The sequence below is a fragment of the Podarcis raffonei genome, chromosome 18, assembly GCF_027172205.1.
Source record: "Podarcis raffonei isolate rPodRaf1 chromosome 18, rPodRaf1.pri, whole genome shotgun sequence".
Taxonomy (NCBI): Eukaryota; Metazoa; Chordata; class Lepidosauria; order Squamata; family Lacertidae; genus Podarcis; species Podarcis raffonei.
In genome coordinates, this window is record NC_070619.1 from 12,958,873 (window position 1) to 12,981,294 (window position 22,422).

General features: G+C 49.5%; 2 protein-coding genes across 2 annotated transcripts; one reads left to right on the forward strand and one right to left on the reverse strand.

Annotated features, from left to right (window-relative positions):
• Positions 1-27: 27 nt before the first annotated feature.
• MPV17L2 (MPV17 mitochondrial inner membrane protein like 2) lies at positions 28-3,529 on the forward strand. Its single transcript, XM_053372717.1, has 6 exons — positions 28-42; positions 677-897; positions 1,686-1,856; positions 2,199-2,275; positions 2,358-2,486; positions 2,981-3,529. The coding sequence occupies exons 2-6, from the start codon at positions 720-722 to the stop codon at positions 3,050-3,052; spliced, it is 627 nt and encodes a 208-aa protein (XP_053228692.1). The 5' UTR covers positions 28-42; positions 677-719; the 3' UTR covers positions 3,053-3,529.
• A 3,556-nt stretch (positions 3,530-7,085) lies between these two features.
• Positions 7,086-21,834, reverse strand: RAB3A (RAB3A, member RAS oncogene family). The gene is made up of 5 exons (XM_053372710.1): positions 21,534-21,834; positions 11,282-11,509; positions 10,822-10,940; positions 9,817-9,941; positions 7,086-8,210 (listed from the first exon to the last, which is right to left on the reverse strand). The coding sequence occupies exons 1-5, from the start codon at positions 21,741-21,743 to the stop codon at positions 8,020-8,022; spliced, it is 873 nt and encodes a 290-aa protein (XP_053228685.1). The 5' UTR covers positions 21,744-21,834; the 3' UTR covers positions 7,086-8,019.
• Positions 21,835-22,422: the final 588 nt, after the last annotated feature.

Consider the following 22,422-nt stretch of genomic DNA (forward strand, 5'->3'; position numbering starts at 1 on the left):
GTGCTGGCCTGGGCTTCTCGCGAGGCGGAGGAGAGGCCCGAGGTGAGAGTGCCTCTGAGCATGCACAGAGTGCCGCGGGCGGATTTGTGAGGGCGGGCGGAGGCGAGGACGGTTGTCGCTGTTGCTCACATTCCTAATAATAATAATAATATTAATAGTTATACCCCGCCCATCTGGTTGGGATTCCCCAGCCACTCGGAGTGGCTCCCAGCAGAATATTTAAAACGCGATAAAAAGCACACCAAAGCTTATACCTAAAACTACTCAGTTGGTCTCGGAGGCGCTGCATTATCATTTTTAAATTCTTCTGGAAGGATTCTTTTAAAGACTTCCTGAGATCATATAACCTTTTTGAAGACTTGATTCTTTTAAAGGCGTTTTTAGGCTTTTAAGAAGAGTCTTTTTAATTAGCTTCTTAAAGAATTGTTTTATTTCGACTACGGCAGACCAACACGACCACCTACTTAAACCTTAAAGACTTCCCCAAACAGGGCTGCCTTCAGATGTCTCCTAAAAGTCAGATAGTTGCTTATTTCCTTGACATCTGATGGGAGGGCGCCACCACCGAGAAGGCCGTCTCCCTGCTTCCCTGTAGCCTCACCTCTCACAGAGGGGGAACCGCCAGAAGGCCGTGGGAGGAAGCTCACCATCTTGTTTGTGTCCCCCCTCTCTGCAGTTCTCCCCCCAGCCAGCCGCTGGGCCTGCGACGAAGCGCCGAGATGATGGCCCGCGGCCGGCAGATCTTCTCCGTCTACTGGAAGCCGCTCTTCCAAGGCCGCCTCCTGCTGGTGACCAACACCGTCAGCTGCGGGGGGCTCCTGGCCGCCGGGGACACGCTCCGCCAGGCCTGGGAGATGAGGCAGGACCCCAAGCGCAAGCGGGATCTGGCCCGCACAGGTGAGCCCTGCCTGCCTCTTGCTCAAAACCGCCTTTCCACGGCGCTACCAGGGATTTCAATCCCAGGGGTGCAGAGTCAGGCCATCAGTCTGTGGGTCGTGGCCATTAGCCATGCTCCTCGAGAGGTCAGGAGGGCGGCAACACGAGAGCAGGGCCTTCTGTATTATACTGTCTGTTTTTGCTATTAATTTCACGTTTTTGTGGCTCTTTTTGTTTTGTTTTTGTGACCGTGTGAAACCCAGTTAAGCTACAGATTGGTTGATTGTGTGACTGCGGTACAGTGGTACCTCGGGTTACATACGCTTCAGGTTACAGACTCCGCTAACCCAGAAATAGTGCTTCAGGTTAAGAACTTTGCTTCAGGATGAGAACAGAAATCACGCGGCGGCAGCGGGAGGCCCCATTAGCTAAAGTGGTGCTTCAGGTTAAGAACAGTTTCAGGTTAAGTACAGACCTCTGGAACGAATTAAGTACTTAACCTGAGGTACCACTACACATTGTTTATTGCATTCATTTTATGGATCAATGGTCTCGTAAGATAGTAAAATTCATGCTAAACAGCTGTCTTAGGGGTTCTTTTTAATGGTCTGGAACGGATTAATCCATTTTTGCCTTCCTATGGGAAAGTGCGCCTTGGTTTGGGAACGCTTTGGTTTTGGAACGGACTTCTGGAAGTCCCCTCCCCCCACCTCAGCTTTTCACAACGCTCCATTTAGACTTCCAAGCGATGGAGCCTCTTTTCTTTGCCTGTGGAGGAGACTACAAATATGCCTCCTTCTCCTCCTCAGCCCGCATGTTTGCCATTGGCTGCAGCATGGGTCCCCTAATGCACTACTGGTACCTGTGGCTCGACCGCACTTTCCCCGCCGCCGGCTTCAGCGGGATCCGCAGCGTCCTCAAGAAGGTTTTCATCGACCAGATCGTGGCCTCCCCGGCGCTGGGCGTTTGGTACTTCTTGGGTAAGGACATTGACACCGCTGGGAGAAAAATCCCACTTGGGAGGGATTGTTTGCGTGAGGAGGGGGTCAGGTAGGGCCCGGGACGCGATGGCCCTCCTGCAGCGCAATGGGTGCGGACGGGATTCCTGCACAGCACGGGGTTGGGCTAGATGACCCTCGGGGGGTCTCAACGCTACAGTTTTATCCTTCAGGGCTAATCTTCTGGGCAGGCAACGGAGAAGAGAAGGCTCTTTTCATGCCTCTCCTGGTTCTGGGAGACACGAGGGGAGGGGGAAACTCTCCTGCGCCTGCCTGGCCTCATCCTGCACCCCCCTCCCTGGCATTTCCTTTGTCTCCCTGCAGGGATGGGGACTCTGGAGGGGCAGACGCTGGACCAGAGCTGGCAAGAGCTGGAGGACAATTTCTGGGAGTTCTATAAGGTAAGGCTCTTCCCTCCCCGTCCCTGACATCACATCCTGTCCTGTGGGGCAGCTGACCCCCGTTTCCTCTCCCCGCTCGCAGATGGACTGGTGCGTGTGGCCCCCGGCGCAGCTCATCAACTTCCTCTTCCTGCCCGCCGCCTACCGGGTGCTCTACATGAACGTCATCACCCTCGGCTGGGACACCTACCTGTCGTACCTGAAGCACCGGGTGGGTAAACTGAGGCAGCGGCACCGGGCGCAAGTTTGGGGTCTCCGGTGGAAAGAGGGTTTACCCAGAACTGCAGCCTCAGATCCTTTGAATCATGAGTTCGGGGACCATGTTCTCTTGTAGGCCAGAGGTGGGCAGGACAGCAGGATAAGAATTTCTTATTTATACCCCGACTGGGTTGCCCCAATATTTTAAAGCCCAATAAAAACCTCAAAACTCGGCCCTCTGGCTGTTTTGGGACTACAATTCCCATTATCCCTGACCACTGGGCCTGTTAGCTAGGCATGATGGGAGTTGTAGTCCCAAAACAGCTAGAGGGCCAAGTTTGGGGCTGCCTGCCTTAAGGGATCATTTCAGCAGGCTGCCTTGTATTTAGCAAGACCAGTGGTCCTCCCAGCAGCAGCTCTCCTGGGTCAAGAGGATACTCTCTGCCAGAGATCCCACCTGCTGCATAGATCCCCAACTGATGAGATCCCACCCCGCTTTCTCTCTAGCCTAAGCACCCATCACTCAGCCTGGAGGAAAACGAGGAAGCCGACACAGTCGAGATGGAAACGACCGGGTGAACGAGGGCCACTCGCTTCTGCCAAGGTTGGATCCAGAACTCGTGCCAGAGCCAGCTTGGTGCCCCACCAGATCGGTGGCTGGATCTGGGAAGCAGGCGCCGTCGCCCGGGTGCGCAGCCTTCTCTCCGCCCAGCCGAGGCCTCGACTCCCTCTTCCAGCAGCGCCTCGGATCCTGAAACGGGCTGGGGGGCAGATTTGGCACGGGCATCTCCCGACTGCCAACCCCTGTCCTTCCCAATTCATTCGAAAGTGCCAGATCTTTTTGCACGTCCCAATTAAAAGAAAAAGCAGGTGGCCTTTTTTTGCACGCCGTTGCCAAGACAGGTAGTTCTTCTCTCTGGTCAAGGCGGTTTGTCCTTTTAATGACTGATGTTTTAATGTATTTTGAATCTGTTGGAAGCTGCCCAGAGTGGCTGGGGAAACTCAGCCAGATGGGTGGGCTATAAGTAATAAATTATTCTTATTCTTCTTATTAAATTATATTTTGAGTGCGGTGGAGCTGCCAGGCTCCCGACTGCAGTCGAACGGCAGCGGCTGGCAACACGCCAAGGTTGCAGGTTTGATCCCCGTATGGGACAGCTGCGTATTCCTGCCTTGCAGCGGGTTGGAAGAGATGATCCTCTGGGTCCCTTCTGACTCTAGAATCCCACTCTTTCCTCGTTTCTAAAATCTTACTCAGCCTCCCAGCCTCACCACAGCCAAAGCCCCCTATCAAAATGCCAGAGCAACAGAGAGGCGCTCCCTGCTTGCGGTTCCCAGCAGCCGGCACTCGGAGGTAGACTGCCTCTGTTGCTGGAGGGGCAGCTACACCACTAAGCCCCAGCCCACTCCACAAACTGGGAGAAAACCCCTTTGAAAACCCCCTTGCCACATCAGACCCCCTTCAAGTGCTCGGCCTCCCCCCTTCCTTCACAGGGACTAGCGGCATGGAACGCTTCTCGTGATCAGAATTTTATTTCTTCACAACTCTCCTTGGTACCACGATATTGGGATTTCCTTTCCACCCCATAGCTTTTCACTGTTTTTGTTTTTTTAAGAAACTGAACTCATTTTGACACTTCCAACAGGTTTTTTTTTAAATACAGTACAGCATATATATATTTTTATATTTATATATATATATATAATTTTCCCCATAGAAGTAAACTTCACAAAGAGAGAGAGAATGTTTTGTGTCTAAATATCCGCCAAAACGAGAGAAAAAACCCAAAACCGTATGTAGCGTTTCCATGAAAAAAGAAAAGGGGGGTCGTGGGATGGGGGGGGTGAGGAATGAGAGAAAAAGGGAATGTTTTTAAACAGTGAGAGTTTGGTCGTTTGAGAAGATTGAAAGCCAGGAGTTCTCCAGGTGAAGCGGGGAAAGATCGCTTGCAGGTCCGAGGGGGTGGGAGCAGCAAGTGGGGGCAACACAACCTTTCCCCCCCTCCTACAGCACAACAGCCTCTTCCCCAACCTGGTGCCCTGCAGATGCCACCAGCCTTGGGCCAAAGCGGTTCGGGTTCATAGGAACCGCAGTCCAAGAAAAAACCAGGAATGGGGGGTGCAGGGAATGTAGAAGCTGGACAGGGCAAACCAGCCTTCCAGATGTTGGCTGGGCTCCCAACAGCTGGCTTCTGATGGGATCTGGAGCCCCAGCAGCACCCAAGGGGGCAACAAGTTCCCCCTCCCCGTGTTGGAAGGGAAGGAGAGGCGGCGCCCAAGCGAGTCCTGCTCCAGAGTAGACCCATTGAAACAAGCCGCCCCACGCCAGTTCATTTTGGGTTACAGAGGCTGCATCTGAACTCTACGCGGAGAGGATACTGCAGTCACGGCTCCCCCTTCCACCCCAAAAAGCTGGGAGCTCTTAAGAGACCCCCCCCACCTCCCTCAATTCCCCTTAGGATTCCCAGGCGGGTTTTATCGCCTGCATTATGATCTCTGTCTTAGCGCTTGGGATTCTCCTCTTGCAACCTTTTACCCCATCAGCATTTCCCAAAACTTGGGCCCTGTGTGTGTTTTTCAGGACTACAACTCCCATCCTCCCTGGCTAGCAGGATCAGTGGGTCGGGGAGCGTTGAAAGTATGCTGAGAGTTGGAAGGGGACCCCAATTCCCTTCGCAGAGGATACTGTACCCCCCGTTTTCTGGGAAGAGGGGCTGGCTCTGGAATTGGCTCTGTGGTGGAAATCTGTGCCTCCTGTTTCCAGCTCTCAGCGTCCTTGACAAAAACGCTTCCCATAATCCTTTAGGGGAACCTATGGCTGCTTAAAGTGAAACGGTGCTGCCATGACTATTCAGTGCTTCCTGCCCTGCAGAGTACAGAAAGCCAAAGCTAACAAATTCCCAAGTGCAAATCAGTTGCGTCGACACAACTGGGTCTGGAAGATCCACAGGCCTGGATCAGACTGGTGGACTTGACTGGGGAAGGTGGTTCCACAAAAGTGGACCTCTGTAGTTTGAAAACGTCCAGAGACCCCAGTTTGGGGAACGCAGCCCTAAGTGGTCTGCGCCATCAGGGACCCAAACGTCCTCCCAGAGGGAAGCTGCGTTATAGAGAATCCCATGTCGCTCAGGACTGTCAACACTGACTGGCAGCAGCGGTCCAGGGTTTCCAGCTCTGTGCAGATCACAGAAACTGAACCCGGGACCTTTCCCTCCCGGAAGAAACTAAGATACTGGCCCTCATTGGCCAAATGGAAAGGATGGAGTTGCCTGTGATAGTGAACCCACTCTGGGAATTGTAGCTCCGCGAGGGGATGGGGGTCTCCAGTTCCCAGGGATCTTTGGGGAGGGGTTTTGTAGTGCTTTAAATGCTGCCCTACAGTTCCCTGGGAAGAAGAGTTGATTGTTAAACCGATTTGGGAACTGTAGCTCTGCAAAGGGAAGAAACTACTATTCCCATGATTCTTTGGGGGGGAGTGCGGGCAGCTGTCACTCTTTAAAGTGGTGCGATACTGCTTTAAACGGGGATTAATCCGAGGAGGAGTTTAGCGGCTGCTTCTGTTGCCAACCTCCCTTCCGCGGCCCGCCTTATTCTCGTTCATCTTATTAAATACGGTGTTGTTGTTTTTAAAAAAGAGAATAACCTACAAGCAACTGAAAAACCGTGTATGTTAACATTTTCTTTAAATAAATAAAAAAAAACCCCAAACGCACGCTCACACGCACATGAAACATAAATAAAAGCACCAGCAGCACAAAGCACGGCACGGCAAGAGGACCTCCAAACACACACACACACACACACACTTCAGAGTCTACTTCTATTTACAGGGAACGGGCCTTGGGGATTGCATTTCCTTTTTTCCTGTACACCAAGGAAGACGGGAGGAGGACTGGAAAGGGGTTTTCGCAGGGGAAAAGAAGGGAGAGAGAAAGAAAGAGAGAGAGACCCAAGCCATCCTCTGCAGGGCAGCGGTGGGAATCGAGGAAAGCTCTCCTGGCGGCATTTTGGCGACGCCGGACTGGCAAGGAGGGTCTTTGCCCTCCCTGGCTAGCCAGCCAGCGAGGCCAAAGAGAGCCTGGAAAGCTGGGAGATTGTGTCTGGACAAATCGTAGGCCAGGCAATTTGCAACTGCAAATGGAGCCGTTTCCTAGATCTGAAAGCATACAGAGCCAGGCATCCTTTTCTACGCTGCCAAACGAGGCTTCAAAAGGGAGATCTGAAGCCCTCCAGATTTGCTGGGGTTCCCACACTGGCTAGCAGGTCAGGAGCCGGAGGGCCGCAGGTGTCCTGCCCTGAAGACGCCACAACAGCCACACGCCGCCACTCCGGGAGGAAGAGAGGCGGAGAGGACCGATGTGGGGGAGGAAGGACCCCACAACTGCACAGCCGGAGGGGCAGGCACAGAAGCAGGTGTGGGCCTCCCCGCTAGCGACATTGCGGGACCAATCCTGCTTTGGAGAGGGGGCCAAACAGGGAGGGCGGCAGCTGCAGAATTCAAACACAGGGACCAAAGCAATTCGGCTTCACAAGAGTCAGACCATTGGGTCTGTCTCGCTCGGTATATTGTCTACACTGACCGGCAGTGGCCCTCCAGGTGGGGGGGGGGGTGTTTCTAGCTCCACCTAGAGATACCACTGGGGACTGGGGACCGGAGGGCAGGCGCTCTACTGCTGAGCAACGGCCCAATTGCTAAAAAACAAGACTCTGGTCTTTGCGGTTGATTTCAACAAATATGCCTTGTGAGGAATGAGGCCGCTGGTCCATTTAGCTTAGCGCTGCGCCCACTGGCTGGCAGCAGCTCTCCGAGGTTTCTTTCCCCCAGCCTTACCTGGAGCAGAGGCCAGGGACCGGAACAGGGAGAACTTCCTTCGGCAGGGGAAGCAGCCGCTCTAACCGAGGAGTCAAACCCTCGCGGCAACGGCAGGTCCAAGCACGGGGTGCCTGCTCTGATCTCTTCAACAAGACGGGGGGGGTGTTTTTTGGGGGGAGACACACAGAAGGCATGGACAAAAGAACCAGCAAAGGAAGGCGGAGGAGGAGGAGGAAGAAAGAGGAACAGCGGTGGACACCCAGATTTGCAAAACCAAGAACAGCTACAAATCGAGAGGTGTGTGGTCCAATAAATAAAAAAATAAATAACATAAAGAAGAACCCAGAACAGTGGAAATAGCTTCCTCTCGACGCTGACCACCCGCCTCCCCAGCCCGCCCCACAACGAAAAGACAATCCACAAAGAGAAGACAGGCAGGGGGCTGAATTCTCACCCGTCCCTTAAAGGAGAGCGAGGGGAGGTGGTTTGTTTTTAAGCTTTGACACCTCTCCTAGGTTTGGGGTCTCATCCCCCCCACCCCCACCCCAAAAACCAACAACCCCACAAAGGATAAAGCAATGGGATGGGTCAATGTGGGTGGGGAGATGGCTAGGCCAGGACTCCATAGTTACTCGGGAGGTGGCGGGGGGGGGGGAGAGATGAGGCAGGCAAGGAGGAAGGTGCGGCAGGAGGGGGCGGGGGGAGGTTCGGGGTGCTCCGCCTGGGAGTCTCTTCAACAGGCACAGTCCTGGTGCGGGGGGGCTTGCTGGTCGGTCAGCTGCGGACCCTGCTTGGCCCCGGTGACGGCGGGGTCGGCCGTGTCCAGCGACTCGGACATCTTTTCGCAGATAATGTCCACCAGGCGCTCAAAGGTCTGCTTGACGTTGATGTTGTCTTTGGCGCTGGCCTCAAAGAACTCGAACCCTGGCACAGAGGGGAAGGGGGGGGTTGCAAAAACGAAATAAAATAATGAACACAGAGAGAGAGAGAGAGCAAGGGGGGCAGGAAATGCAGGAGAGCCCGCGAAGGAGAAACAGGGATCTCAAAACACCTGACAGGACCCCCGACAAGGCAGAGACCCTCCTCCCTTGGCCAAACACAAGAGGGGGGGAGACACAGACAGAAACTGCCCCCTACCTGAGGGTGAACCTCTCCCATATTCCCCTGCCTCATATTCCCCCCATTCTTCTCCTTCCATCATTAACACCATCCTCATCCTGAATCGTATGATTATTATTATCATTATTGTTATTATTGTAACTGTTAGCATTATTTCATTTACATGCAACCAATCAGGGCGGCCCCCGACAGAACATTAAAAACACAACAAAGGTGCCCCGTGGAAGATGGGAGCCAGCTTGTTTTCTGCTGCTCTGGAGGGCAGAACGTGAACTCATGGCTTCAGGTTCCAAGAAAGGACTAAATATCAGGAAGAACTTTCTGACGGTAAGAGCCGTTTGACAGTGGAGGGGTCTCCCTCCTGGGAGGTTGTGGCCTCTCCTTCCTTGGAGGTTTATAAGCAGAGGTTGGGTGGCCATCCGCCTGGGATGCTTTAGCCGAGATGCCTGCATTGCAGGGGGCTGGACTGGATCCAGGGCCCCTTCCAACTCAAACAATTCTATGAATCACCATTAATTATTGTTATCATGCCACTTAGTGTTACAGTGGCACCTCGGTTTTTGAACGTCTCAGAAGTTGGATGTTTCGGATGTCAAACACCAAAAACCCGGAAGGAAATGCTTTGGTTTTCAAACGCTTTTCCGAAGGCAAACATGCTATGCGGCTTCCATATTGAGTTTAAAGGTAAAGGGACCCCTGACCATTAGGTCCAGTCGTGACCGACTCTGGGGTTGCGGTGCTCATCTCGCTTTACTGGCTGAGGGAGCCGGCGTACAGCTTCCGGGTCATGTGGCCAGCAGGACTAAGCCGCTTCTGGCGAACCAGAGCAGCGCACGGAAACACCCGTTTACCTTCCCGCCGGAGCAGGACCGATTTATCTCCTTGCACTTTGACGTGCTTTTGAACTGCTAGGTGGGCAGGAGCAGGGACCGAGCAACGGGAGCTCACCCCGTCATTGCGGGGATTCGAACCGCCGACCTTCTGTTCGACAAGTCCTAGGCTCTACTTCCGGAAGTAAATGCTTCGGTTTGGGAACGCTTTTTGCAAGTCGAAAGGTCTTCCGGAATGGATTACGTTCGAAAACCAAGGTGTCACTGTCTTTTAGCCACCACCAATTATTAATATTACCATCATGAAACATCATTATTTTTATCACCATTGCTTTTATTACTCTCCTCTCCATCGTTCTTATTACACTAATACGCCCTTTTCCTCCAAAGAGCACAAGCCGTTGCCCATGGGCCTCCCCCCCCATCGTCACAACAACCCTGCGAGGCAGCCTAAGCCATCCTTGGCGGCTCAGAAGAAACCTTGCAAAGCCCTGAAGCCTCTCCCCTCCTGGACTCCTGCTTTCCCACCTCTCTCTCATTCCCACAACCCCCAGAGCGCCTTCTTCCGGCTGCTGACTCACCCAGGTGCTCGGCTAGCTGGCGGCCCCGCTCCGACGAGACGACCCGCTCGTCCTCCATGTCACACTTGTTCCCCACCAGCAGGACCTGGGCGTTGTCCCATGAGTAGGTCTTGATCTGGGTCGACCTGGCGGAGAGACAGAAGCAGCAAGGGGGGTCACGGGAAGACTGGACAGCCAAAAAGACCACTCACCGCCTCCCCTTCCTGTGGAGCTTCTAAACCAGTGATGGCCAAACTCGGCCCTCCAGCTGTTTTGGGACTACAACTCCCCTCATCCCTAGCTAACAGGACCAGTGGTCAGGGATGATGGGAATTGTAGTCCCAAAACAGCTGGGGGCCCTTCCAATGATTGGACTATGTGCTTCAGAAGCTGAGAGATCTCTGGCCTCCATCTGGGCTAGCAAAGAGCAGCCTTAAGTCTCTTTCTCCCCCAGAGTACACTTCTGTATTGCCCGCACTCAGGGTGGATTTGATTTAAATCAAATCGATTTAAATCACGGTTTAAATCATTAGTAAGACTTGATTCAAATCACTAGGCAGTAAGACTTGATTCAAATCACTTATTTTTTTTACAGAAAGACTCATTCTTGCTGGTATAATCTTAATATTTAGAACCAGAGGAAGGCTTCCTTTTTGGAATAATAAATTTTCAGAGTCGTTTTTTACTGATTTGGTTATACTATTAGAAATACATTGACAGATAATTATGAAATTATGGTGAGGTTTAATAAGTCAACAGCTTATATTTGGAAAACTTTTCTGCTGTACTTTGTTGGAAGGAGGAAAATAATCAATTCCTTAATAACAATTTAAACAATTTATTTAACTAGAACAATAACGTTATAGCATGTACACAGAAAAATACGGTATATCTTGGTATTGTTACAGTGAGGCTATTATTGGATTATAATGGAAAATTAGTAAAAATTATTATCAAAAAGATGAATAATAGTCCAGAGGCTGGTGACACCCCCCTCCCACCCCCAGGGTCTCCCCCGGGACTCACCAGTCCTGGACGGCGTTGAAGGACTCCTCGTTGGTGATATCGTACATCAGGATGAAGCCCATGGCTCCCCGGTAGTAGGCGGTGGTGATGGTCCGGTATCGCTCTTGCCCGGCCGTGTCCTGGGGAAAGGCCAAGAGAGGCTGTTACGGAGGGGCCCGGACAGGATCAGGCCCCCAATTCTGTCCCCACATCAGCCGGAAGGAGCTCTTTCTTGGCGGAGAAATGGGGCTCTTTCAGTCACATTGAAAGATCACACCTGAAGGCAGCCCTGTTTAGGGAAGCTTCTAATCTCTGATGTATTACTGTATTTTAATATATGGTTGGAAGCCGCCCAGAGTGGCTGGGGTATAAATAATAAATTATTATTATTATTATTATTATTATTATTGTTATTATTATTATTATTATTCCTCCTCCTTTCCCTTAGCGAGGGACCCTGAGAGACGGGCCCTTTCCTTACCCAGATCTGCAGCTTGATCCGCTTGTCGTTGCGGTAGATGGTCTTGACTTTGAAGTCGATGCCGACGGTGCTGACAAAGGCGGGCGTGAAGGAGTCGTCGGCGTAGCGGAAGAGGAAGGAGGTCTTGCCGACGCTGCTGTTGCCGATGATGAGGATCTTGAACATGTAGTCAAAGTTCTGGTCGGAGGACTCTTTCTGGCCATAGCGGGCGTCGGTGGCGGAGGCCATCTGGGGAGGGAGGGAGGGCAGGCGAGGTGGTGAGACACGGGGGTGTTGGGTGTTTGCAGTATGGTAACGCTGCAGAGAGCTTGCTGGGGAGACCATGCATTAAAAAAATAAAGGACTCAAAAATAACTTAAACTAGGTTTTAATAAGAAAAACAAAAACTCCTTTTACACTAAGTACATTAACAACCAAACCAGACCCAACCACCAACCCATCCCCCAGGGTAATGGGAGAGCTAGGTGCTGCTCCTTATATACTACACCCAAATGCTGACACACCTTAATCAAATACAACTCAGCAGCACCTGCTATGCTTCACAGCTGTAAAGCTGGGTCTCGTTATCTTACTCTGGCCCTTGCTCTGGCCCCTTAAAGACATACACATCAGGTGCAACAATGATGAACCTTTACATTTAAATAAACCATTCAACATTTCCCCTGCGGTTCATCATTGTGGAACAAAAACATAAAGCATATTTTGTACATGTCTTTCATGTGTAACCTTTGGAAGTGCTTTAGTAAAAATGTCCGCAATTTGATTGTCACCTGGAACATATTCAAATACAATCATTTCGTCAGCAATTAGTTTCTTTACAAACTGTAAACGTAACCTTAAGACTCTAGTGCGCTGCGTATTGGTCTCTGAACACAGGATAGCAAGTCCGCTCTGGGAATCAAGGTAAACTTTTACTGGTAGTGTTACTTGCATCTGTAGGTCTGCAAATACTTGCAGATACCATTCCACATCATGAGTGGCCTGAACGCATGCACATAATTCACTCTCTGTTGTGGAGAGACAAATAATGGTTTGTGTCTGGGACTTCCATTCAAATGGACAACCGTTATAACAAAACATCATACCAGACACACCCCTGCAATTATTTTGTTCCACTGCATGAGATGCATCGCAGAAAATTTCAAAACCTTTGTCAATACATGTTGTAAACTGCAACCTATAATGTTTGGTATGTTTAAGATACATTACCACTCTCTTAAGAGCAGAGAAACATTGCTTAGTGGGCTTTTCCACATTGTGATGCATCTTTTAACAAAAGCTTAACTGTTTCATATTTTACGCTTGGTGAATAACACAAATCATAATCTTCGCCTGGAATTTGTTGAAAACCCCTAGCAACTGATCTTGCTTTGTACCTTACAACTTCATTTTTGTCATTCATTTTAACTCTATAAACCCACTTTGAATCAATAAGTCTCATATCTGGGGTTTGTGGTACAAGAGACCAAGTGTTATGCTCTTTTAAAGAAGCTATCTCAGAGTTCATAGCTTAATACCAATTTGCAGCTTGTTGCTTAGATAATTTCTGAACATCATTGTAGCTTTTTGGCTCAAAAACTGCCTTATTGGCATACACAGTATTAAAATGTTCATCTGCAAAACGTTGTGGCTTCTGCCTCTTTCTATCTGTACGTCTTAGTCCAGAAGGAGAGTCAGACTCCTCAGACTTAATGGGACTAAGTGAACCACTAGTTTCAGGTTGTAAATCATTGTCAGATTGAAGAGATGCCTGTAGGCTAAGCTCACGATCAGAAAACTCAAGAGAATCTAACCTCCCCTCGGGTGCCTTTAACTTTAAATCATCAAACAAATTATCAGATTCAACAGGCTTTTTGTCTTTTCCCATTAATTCAGAAGCACCATTTCCTGCTGCTGCTGCTTCCTCTTCTTCCTCAATATTATCTATACCGTTAGTATCTTGGAAAACAGCAACACCATTCCAATTTACAGTTTGTATCATACTTCTGGTAATATGAAATTTGCCAGTTGCTGGTATGTAAATTCTGTACGCCCCCTGCTGGTAGCCCATTAATTTTCCCTGAACACTACGCTCACCCAATTTCTGTTTAGCGGGATAATGCATAATTACATCTGAACCCCAAATGCATAGGTATTTCAGATTAGGGCGTTTTTTAAACAGCTTCTCATAGGGGGTGACATCTAAACCAGAATGATAACTGTGATTTTTAACATAACAAAACGCATTAAGCGCTTCAGCCCAAAAGTCTTTGGGCAGATTAGCATCGTGCAGATACGTTTTAACCCCTGCCTGTAGGTCACGCTGCACAACTTCAACAAGCCCATTTTGCCAGGGACTTCGGGGGCAAGATAACTCATGAGTAGTCCCCTGCGCTTCCAGGAATTTCTCAAAATCCTCAGAAACAAATTCCCCGCCCCGGTCAGAAAACAGGTTCTTAATTGATTTGTTAAAGTGCGTTTTTACCCAGTTGCAAAAAACTTTGTACTTCTCAAATGCTTGGGACTTCTCAGCTATTGCATAAGTCCAACAATATCTACTATACTGGTCTATCAGAGTAAGCCAGTACTTAGAACCTCCTAATGATGGTGGGAGTGGCCCAACTAAATCACAGTGTACACGCTCAAATGGCTCAGTTACTTTCCTATCTGAGCATCTACCCTTGCGTGCAACCTTAATCTTATTCTTGCAACAGGATAGACATTGCATAAAAAATTTACATGGTTTTAAGTTGAGGCCATTAACAATATTCTTTGTCTTAATTACATCAGCAAAATTCAGGTGTCCCAGAATTCTGTGCGCCTCATGGACACACCCAGAATGAGGCCTTACATTCCTCAACCCCTGGCTTGACTGTGCTGCTCTGCAGTTTATAGGCAATTGTGAGTAGGTGCGAAAATACAGTCTATATAAACCATCAGATTCCCAGGCATACAATAGACGTTTGTTCCCATCGAAAAACTCACACATTGACTTTAAGAAACGCACAGTTATGCCTTGACGAGCAAAACACCTTACTGATAATAAATTGTCCACTGACGGGCAGTAAATGCAGTTCGCTATCGTAATGTTTAAAGAGTCAAGTTTAACAGTACCCCTGCCAAGCGACTGCAAGACTTGTGAATTGGCTAAATGTACATTACCAATTTCCTCTTCGAAAGAAATAAACAAGCTTCGATCGTTGCAAATATGCTGAGATGCTCCTGAGTCCACAACAAAAGACTTCCACTTGGCACGTTTAAGTCTTTTACGATCTGTTGTCCTAGCATGGAAAACTCGCGGCTCGTTTCTGTCTCTACTATACGATGTCGGCTGCTGGGCTGACAACCGTGACTGACGAACAGAAACAGGCTTGGGAGTACTTTGCTTTCTTTTGGATCTGCAGTCCTTTGCAAAATGTCCTTGTTTATTGCAGAACCAACAACGCTTTGCAGCTTTAAATGCAGTTGTATCACCACAAGTTTGCATATGGCGTTCCTCATTACTGCTTGAAATAGGAGTGCTTATGGCACAAGCCTCCCTTCTGTCCAACTCGCCCATTAATCTTGCCGTCACCCCTTCCACAGTTAATTGTGCTGGTGGAACGGCAGATATCTGGCTAGCTATACCATCAAAGTCCTCATTAAGGGAACATAGAATGATAAAAACATACTGAATATCAGGTATCTCCATGTCCCTTTGAATTAATTCGCCGCGTATTGCCTCCAGACGTCTCAAGTGTGCTGCCAAATCACCACCAGGCTGCAACTTCGTCTGGTACAACTGCTTGAAAAACGTCAATGCAGATGCTGACTCTTTTCTAACATGCACTGCTGCAAGACTGTCCCACATTTCTTTGGCAGTTTTCTTATTTCTTATATAGACTACTTGCTGGTCGCTGACTGCCAAATTAATTATCGCCCTGGCTTTTGCATCTCCTTTCGACCAAGCATTAGTCACAGGGTCAGGAGGTTCATCAGTTACATAGGTCCATACTTCTCTAGAGGTCAAAAGCGCCTCCACCCGAAAAGACCATAAACTATAGTTCTCATCTGTTAGCTGTGGGAAGACCAGAGCCTTCTCAGCTTCAGGAACCCGGTCAACCATTCTGGAACTCTTCCAGACCCACAGAACTACGCTAACAGGAGAAGGAGTTTTCAAACCTTTCTCAGAGTCCAAAAATATGCAGTCATCCACTCAGCAGCTGGGCCCATAACCAAAGATGTTGACTGTTTGCAGTATGGTAACGCTGCAGAGAGCTTGCTGGGGAGACCATGCATTAAAAAAATAAAGGACTCAAAAATAACTTAAACTAGGTTTTAATAAGAAAAACAAAAACTCCTTTTACACTAAGTACATTAACAACCAAACCAGACCCAACCACCAACCCATCCCCCAGGGTAATGGGAGAGCTAGGTGCTGCTCCTTATATACTACACCCAAATGCTGACACACCTTAATCAAATACAACTCAGCAGCACCTGCTATGCTTCACAGCTGTAAAGCTGGGTCTCGTTATCTTACTCTGGCCCTTGCTCTGGCCCCTTAAAGACATACACATCAGGTGCAACAATGATGAACCTTTACATTTAAATAAACCATTCAACAGGGGGGCCCCTCGCTAGCACCCCAGGAGACACCCGTGGAAGCCAGAAAGGATTAAAGAGACCAAAGCAAGAGCTCCATGCGCTCTCCATGGGGCTCCCTTGGAAGGTGACCCGGAAACTGCAACTAATCCAAAATGGGGCAGCCAGACTGGGGACTGGGAGTGGAGACACCAGTCCTGGAAGACCTACATTGGCTCCCAGGACATTTCCGAGCACAATTCAAAGTGTTGGTGCTGAAAGCCCTCAACAGCGCAGTAGACCTGAAGGAGCATCATTCAGCCCGGACACCGGGGTCCATCTCCCAAGGGCCTTTTGGCGGTTCCCTCCCTGCAAGAAGCGAGGTTGCAGGGAACTAGGCAAGAGGGCCTTCTCGGTGGTGGCGCCCGCCCTGTGGAATGCCCTCCCGTCAGATGTCAAGGAAATAAACAACTATCTGACTTTTAGAAGACATCTGAAGGCAGCCCTCTTTAGGGAAGTCTTTAAGGTTTAATGTTTTAACATGTTTTTAATATTCTGTTGGGAGCCACCCAGAGTGGCTGGGGTAACCCAGTCAGATGGGTGGCATATTGATAAATTATCATCATTAGACATCTGTTTCTCAAAGGAGCCTCCCTCAAAGGGCTGTTTTGAGAGTAAAATGGGCAAAAATAAAATACTAACGATAACAAGGCTCCCAGCCCTGGCTTTCCCATTTATCTTAACTATGCAAAAAAGGACCAGCGTTATGAATGGTGCGACAGACTGGGAAGAAAACGAAACCCAGTTTCCGTTCCACATCCACCTTCCTCCACCCCCTCCTGCAATGCAGCTCAAATGCGAGCTGGCAAAAAATGCTTGCGGAGGGGATAAATAATAATGAGTATGTGGTTATTAGTCAAAGTGACACCCAGAGAACGGCCTTCCGCTGGGGGGGGAATGTCTATGCGAAGGAAAACAAGACGGCAAAGACTTTCGGCACGGAAGCCTGTTCGGTTCCCCTTTCAAATCCCATCGTTCGTTGCTGTGTTTTGCCGTGCACCATAAAAAATAAAGCATCTCCACCTTTTTAAATACATGCATGTATTACAGTTGTGAACGTCGGTGGGGATGCATTAACCCCAAGGCAAGTTTTAAGAAGCCGGAACGGAGACAAGGACCGTTCATTTCCGGCCGGGGGCTTTCCACAAATCCGTCGCCATCTTTTCCAATCGAGCCCACCCCATCTCATTCGCCCACTGCCCCAGATCCCTTTCTAACCCTGTTGGATTAAAAACGCGGAGCGAAATCAATAAGCAAATGTCTTTTTGCGGACAGCGTCCACAAAATGCTGCTTCTGGCCCGATTTCCCCGGGAGTCTGGGGGTGGGGAGGGCCGCGGCCCTATTAAACGGCCCTTCAACCCGCATGCTTTGTTCCACGGCCTACTTTTCCTTCTGCATAACCCTTTTAGCTAATTAAACGGCCAGCCGCTCGCATCAGGCAAATCTTGGGGCCGCTGAGCCATTCCTACAGGAGGCGTCAAAGCGACCTAAACCGGGATTTTATGGGAGGGGGAGACACATTTGCACACTCAGGCCGGGGAGGATTAAATAAATAAAAAACCCAGATCCTAGTTAGCGGTATTTTCATGCATCAGGGAGGGGGGTCCCCAAGCTGCGTTGGGAAGGATGCGTCCCCCGGTTCACCCCAAACCTCCAGGAAATTTAATTCTGGCAAAGAAGCTAAACCCCCAAAAAGGATAACAAGGAAACAGGATTAAGGAAGATCAAGGCAAGAGGCGGGCAGCTTGCTTTTGCCAACGCAAAACTCCTTATTTCCTTCGAAGAAATGGAGAGATGCCCCACCCCACCCAGATGACTGACAACTTGAGCCTCCCCCTGCCTGCCTGTTTGTGGCATGCAGGATTGACACCCAGCCCCCAGCCCCAGAAAAAAGGGTGACTAATTTGGGAAGAGTCTGGATACGGGAAGAGGGCTGATCTGCCTTTTTCAGGCTACGGCTATCTCAAGCCCTGAACTGCAGTGGGGTGTCAACGCGGCGCCCCTCCTTCAGATGCCGTTGGACTACAAAGCCCATCATCCTCCTCCTTCAGCGGCACTGGCCGATGGGAGTTGTAGTCCAAAAACGCACCAGATATTCTTGTACATCGACTCACACTTTCTCCCTTCTTCCCAGCAAGGGAGAAAAAATCGTGCCTTTGTGAGCAGGCAAAGGAGAAGAAGAGCCACGTTTTCCTGCGTCAGAGGAGGCAGTCCGGAAAGCTAAATTTGCCCACGCGGGATGTTCTGTCCCTGGTATCGGGAACAGGCTGCCTGCCGGCTGCGATCCTGCGGGGTCTGCTTCCTTCTGCAACCCCGACGACACACACAGAGGGGTAAAAGAAGCTGTCCTATGTGGAATCCAGACCAGCTTGCCCACCTAGATCAGTAATGCCTGCTCTGACTGGCAGCAGTGGCTTCCCAGGTGGATGAACGTGGGACCTGAATGCAAAGCGACTGCATTCAAACTTTCATGGGGGGCAGGAAACGCCCTGCTTTCAGCTCCCTCCCCACCCAGAATGGGGACCCCCACCCACTGATCTTGCTTACAGGAAATGAATATAGGCTGCATGGCATAATATTATTGTTGTTGTTATTGCTATTATTATTTATTGAATTTATATACCGCCCTATACCCGGAGGTTATCAGGGCAGTTCACAGAATAAAATCAAAATATAAAAATACATAAAATAAAAACAACAACATATCCATGATAATAACAATATTACATGTCTCCTCTTTCTTCCAAGGATGACTGAAATAAGATTACAGCCGTTTCACTGCATAACTCACATTTGCCCCAAGAATTGTTCTGATAATAATGATAATATTATTATCTGCTCTGTATCCCATATTTCCTCTGAGGATTACTCAATATAGATATCTCCTCTTCCAAGGATGCTCAAAATAATATTATGGTTATTTATTACATAACTCACATTTGCTCCACTAATTGCTGTAATAATCATAATATCGTAATTTGTTCTGCATTCCGTATTTCCTCTGAGGATTACTTGCATATTCAAGTTGTTTATTACATCTCCGTATTTATGTAATTATTCCACTTCAACTAGGCCTTTGGCTGATTTGACATGCAAAGCCCTTTTAAAATGTGTTGGGGAGTTGGGGCGCTATTGGATTGTTCTCGTTTTGTTTTTTTTGTTTTTGTTCTGCATGTTGTGGTTTTATATTGCGATTTTATCTTGTGAACTGCCCTGAGACCTGCGGTTATCAGGCGGTATACAAATTTACTTAATAATAAATATATTTATTGCCTAGCCCACCACTCCTCCAAGAATCCCTCTAATAATGCAGAAAACAACTATTCTACGTATTATGCAGCGTCTCAAACATTGTAAATATTTCTTTCATTTCCTCCAGGACACTTCAGTTGCTCCCACCCTCCCCTTCCCCATTTCATCATCACAACAACCCTGTGAAGTAGGATAGGATGAGAAGACACTCAACGGCCTCCAAGGTCACCCGGCGCATGGCTGAGCGGCGATTTGAACCCGGGCCTCTCTGGGGCCCTTGTCTGCCTTGCTTGCCTCTATCCTGCCCTCCCTGCCGGCCCTGCGTGACCCCAAGAGCCACATTCTACGCTGTGCAATTGTCTCGAGGGCCGCATGGGTGGGGCCAGGAGCGGGAGGAGCCACCGATGCAAATCTTGCCTCCAAGAGGCCTGGTCCGAGTTCGAGAGCAACATTCCAGCCAGTCCAAAACCAAGAGGAGGGTGCCAAGGGCCTGGTAAGAGAGGCCCCGGGGCCGCATGCGAGATTCGATCCAATCCTGCCAAATACAATCTAACAGCCGACAACAACGGAGGCGGATGCTCAAGCAGAAGGGCCCCATCTCTTTCCCTGTCCGCAGATAGACTGCGCCTAAAGAGGGGGCTCCGCCTGGGCCACCAACAGGCCCTTCTCCTCCTCCCCACACATTTGGTTCACACACACACACAGCCCACTTCTAAATGCCACCCAGGCAGGGCCGGATTGAGGTTTGATGCGGCCCTCAGCTCCTGAAGGTAACGGGACCCCCTTTCTATGTCCAGCTGTCCTTTGTCAACAACAAATTGTCGCTGTTTTTGGTGCTGAATCTATGCTATATGGTCATCGATGGACCTAATAGGTATCTCAAGCCATTTGCGCATGTTGCCCTGCAACCAGTTCATGCAGAATGCAGGCACCCGATATATGGAAAGGAGCAAAGCAGGGGTATTTGAGGGAGCAGGCGAGGCCCAGGACTTACACCAGAGGAGCCGACACAATGTAAAACACGGTTGCTGGGTGTAGGTTTCATTTCATTTATTTTTTATCTTATGTTTTGGAAATGGACATCCAGTTTTCCCCCCTTTAATTTTTTGGGGGGAGCCAAGAGAGTGGGGCCCTAAGCTAGCGCTTGTTGAGCTTCGACGTAAATCGGGCCCTGCACCCAGGCCAAGAGCCATCACCAGCCCCGGTCCCCGCAGAAAAGATCTTGGCGACCTCGATAGGGCCCAGCTTCCTGGTTGCCCTTGGCACCCGGGCATCAATCATTCATACGCCAGGCGTTGCGTGGCAGCCCTTTGGCCTGGACAGCCGTCCATCAACAGGACACACGCTTCTTTCTCCCCCTGCACAAATCTGATCCAGTTGCAAACGGATGAAAACCAAGAGGACAGGAGGTGGAATTGCAAAAAAGGGGGTACATTCTGGAAGCAAGGGATGTGTGCGATGCTTCAATAGGTCTACTCCGAGTAGGGCTAAGGCTGGCCCAATCCATTCCATTTCCTCTCCTTCCCGTGCAAAAGGAAAGGCAAGCACCCAAAACCATCATCTCCTTGCCTACATTCAATGCTGCATCGCTCACCCCCGAAAAGCACGCAGTGGGTTGCAATTATGGTCTGCCAAAGGGGGTGGGGGTGGGGGTGGGGAGAGGATCCAAAAAACGTGAATCAATTGCCTCTCCCCGCCTTGATTTTTCGTTTTTTAGCTTTGCAACTGGCAAGCTCTCTCTGCATCAGAGGAATTGGAAAAGGGGACAGAGGGAGAAAGAAAAAACCATCTTAAGGTGAGCTCCTGCCAAAGCGATTCGGATCCAGCTGCTTACAAAACGCAGAGGTTTGGGAAGGGTTTTTTTGCGTTGGGGTTTCTGCTTTTTTTGCAAAAAGCTGCCTCTCCACCCCCAATTGCAAATAAGGCCCACCAGATCTGGCTCCTTTTCCAATCTGCGCTGCTCGCTCCCCCCTCCCCCCCGTCCCTCCTTTCCCAATCCGCCTGTTTACCATCTGCATCGCCGAAGCCTCTTTTGCCAGGCCAGCAATTCCAGCTTAGCCCATCGCCGCCCATGGCAAGAAAATGCATAATAAAAAAAGAGGAAAGCACCGCTCCCGTTAGCAAGCCAGCATCATCCCTGTCCAAAACACCTCCATTTTTAATTATATCTTTTTGGTAAAGAATCCAGCGCTTTAGGCTTGGCTTTTTTTCTCCCCCCCCCTGCAATTCTGCATCTTCTTTTCTTTTGCATGTGTCAAATGAAGGTTACCAGCCCCCCCAGAGACGCGTTCTGTCGCATGCAATGCAGGGATGCAAAAGGTGCAATGCAGGAAAGGGGAAAAGACGGCCCCGGGGGGTGCAAAGCTTGTGGGGGGGTTGCCCAAGGCGCGCACTCACCTCGGGAACGCGCTTCGGATCTAGCAGCAAATGCAGCAGCAGCAGCACAAGCGGCGCGAGGCGACGGCACCTGCCTGCAGAACCCGGGCTGACGTCACCAGCGCTCCGAAAGGGGAGGGCGGCTATGCAAATAGGGCGGGTGACGTCAGGGAGAAAGGCGCCGCCTCCGCCTTCGCAGCTCCTGGAGGCGGGATCGTGGGAAGCTGCCATCCCGCCAAGCGATTGGTGGATCGCCTAGGATTGGCAGCCCCGTAACCAGCTCGCTTGAAACCCAACGGGGCTGATTTCTAAGGAGAGAGAAGCCTCACGAAACCTCGCGAGATTTATTTCTCCCGCCATTCCCCCCCCCGCCTTCTAGGCGTATCTATGGCGAAGCAAATCACGTGACTCTGAGGGAAATTTATTTATTCTTAAATTCTAATTTTATTTGAGGGCTATTAAGCCCCCTCAGAGTCATATAAATGCTGGTCATGAGAGGAATTTATTTATTCTTAATTCTGTTTTTATTCAAGGGCTATTAAGCCCCGCCTGAGTCATTTAAATGCTGGTCATCCAGAAATAAATCACGTAAATCAGAAGAAGAAAGACCAAGAGCGGAATTTCTGACCAATTTTTCACCTCAGGAATAGTCTGCTGTTGTGCTTTTCTGTTAAATTGTCACCATGATTTTTACCTCACAAAAAATGCTCATCCGACGTTTCAGACAAAAATAAAATAAAATACCACATATGCAAGCCCACTGGTGTCAAAGCAATTATATAATCCACAAATCTATGAGGAACGATGCTGGAGATTGTTCTGGCCATATCAGATCAATTATGGATTGAGGGGTTTTAAAATAATATAAATATCAAGCCAAATACACGGTTATTGCTGCTGCTACGATGAA

What these genes read in the sequence shown, in the direction of transcription:
- MPV17L2 (XM_053372717.1), top strand. Translation starts at nt 720, where the DNA reads ATGATGGCCCGCGGCCGGCAGATCTTCTCCGTCTACTGGAAGCCGCTC. An exon ending in GGGCGTTTGGTACTTCTTGG is followed by an intron (nt 1,857 to 2,198) that starts GTAAGGACATTG and finishes GTCTCCCTGCAG; the next exon opens with GGATGGGGACTCTGGAGGGG. An exon ending in TGTCGTACCTGAAGCACCGG is followed by an intron (nt 2,487 to 2,980) that starts GTGGGTAAACTG and finishes CTTTCTCTCTAG; the next exon opens with CCTAAGCACCCATCACTCAG.
- RAB3A (XM_053372710.1), bottom strand. Translation starts at nt 21,743, where the DNA reads ATGGCAGCTTCCCACGATCCCGCCTCCAGGAGCTGCGAAGGCGGAGGC. An exon ending in TTCAACGCCGTCCAGGACTG is followed by an intron (nt 9,942 to 10,821) that starts GTGAGTCCCGGG and finishes TCTCTCCGCCAG; the next exon opens with GTCGACCCAGATCAAGACCT. An exon ending in CCAGCTAGCCGAGCACCTGG is followed by an intron (nt 8,211 to 9,816) that starts GTGAGTCAGCAG and finishes CCTCTGTGCCAG; the next exon opens with GGTTCGAGTTCTTTGAGGCC.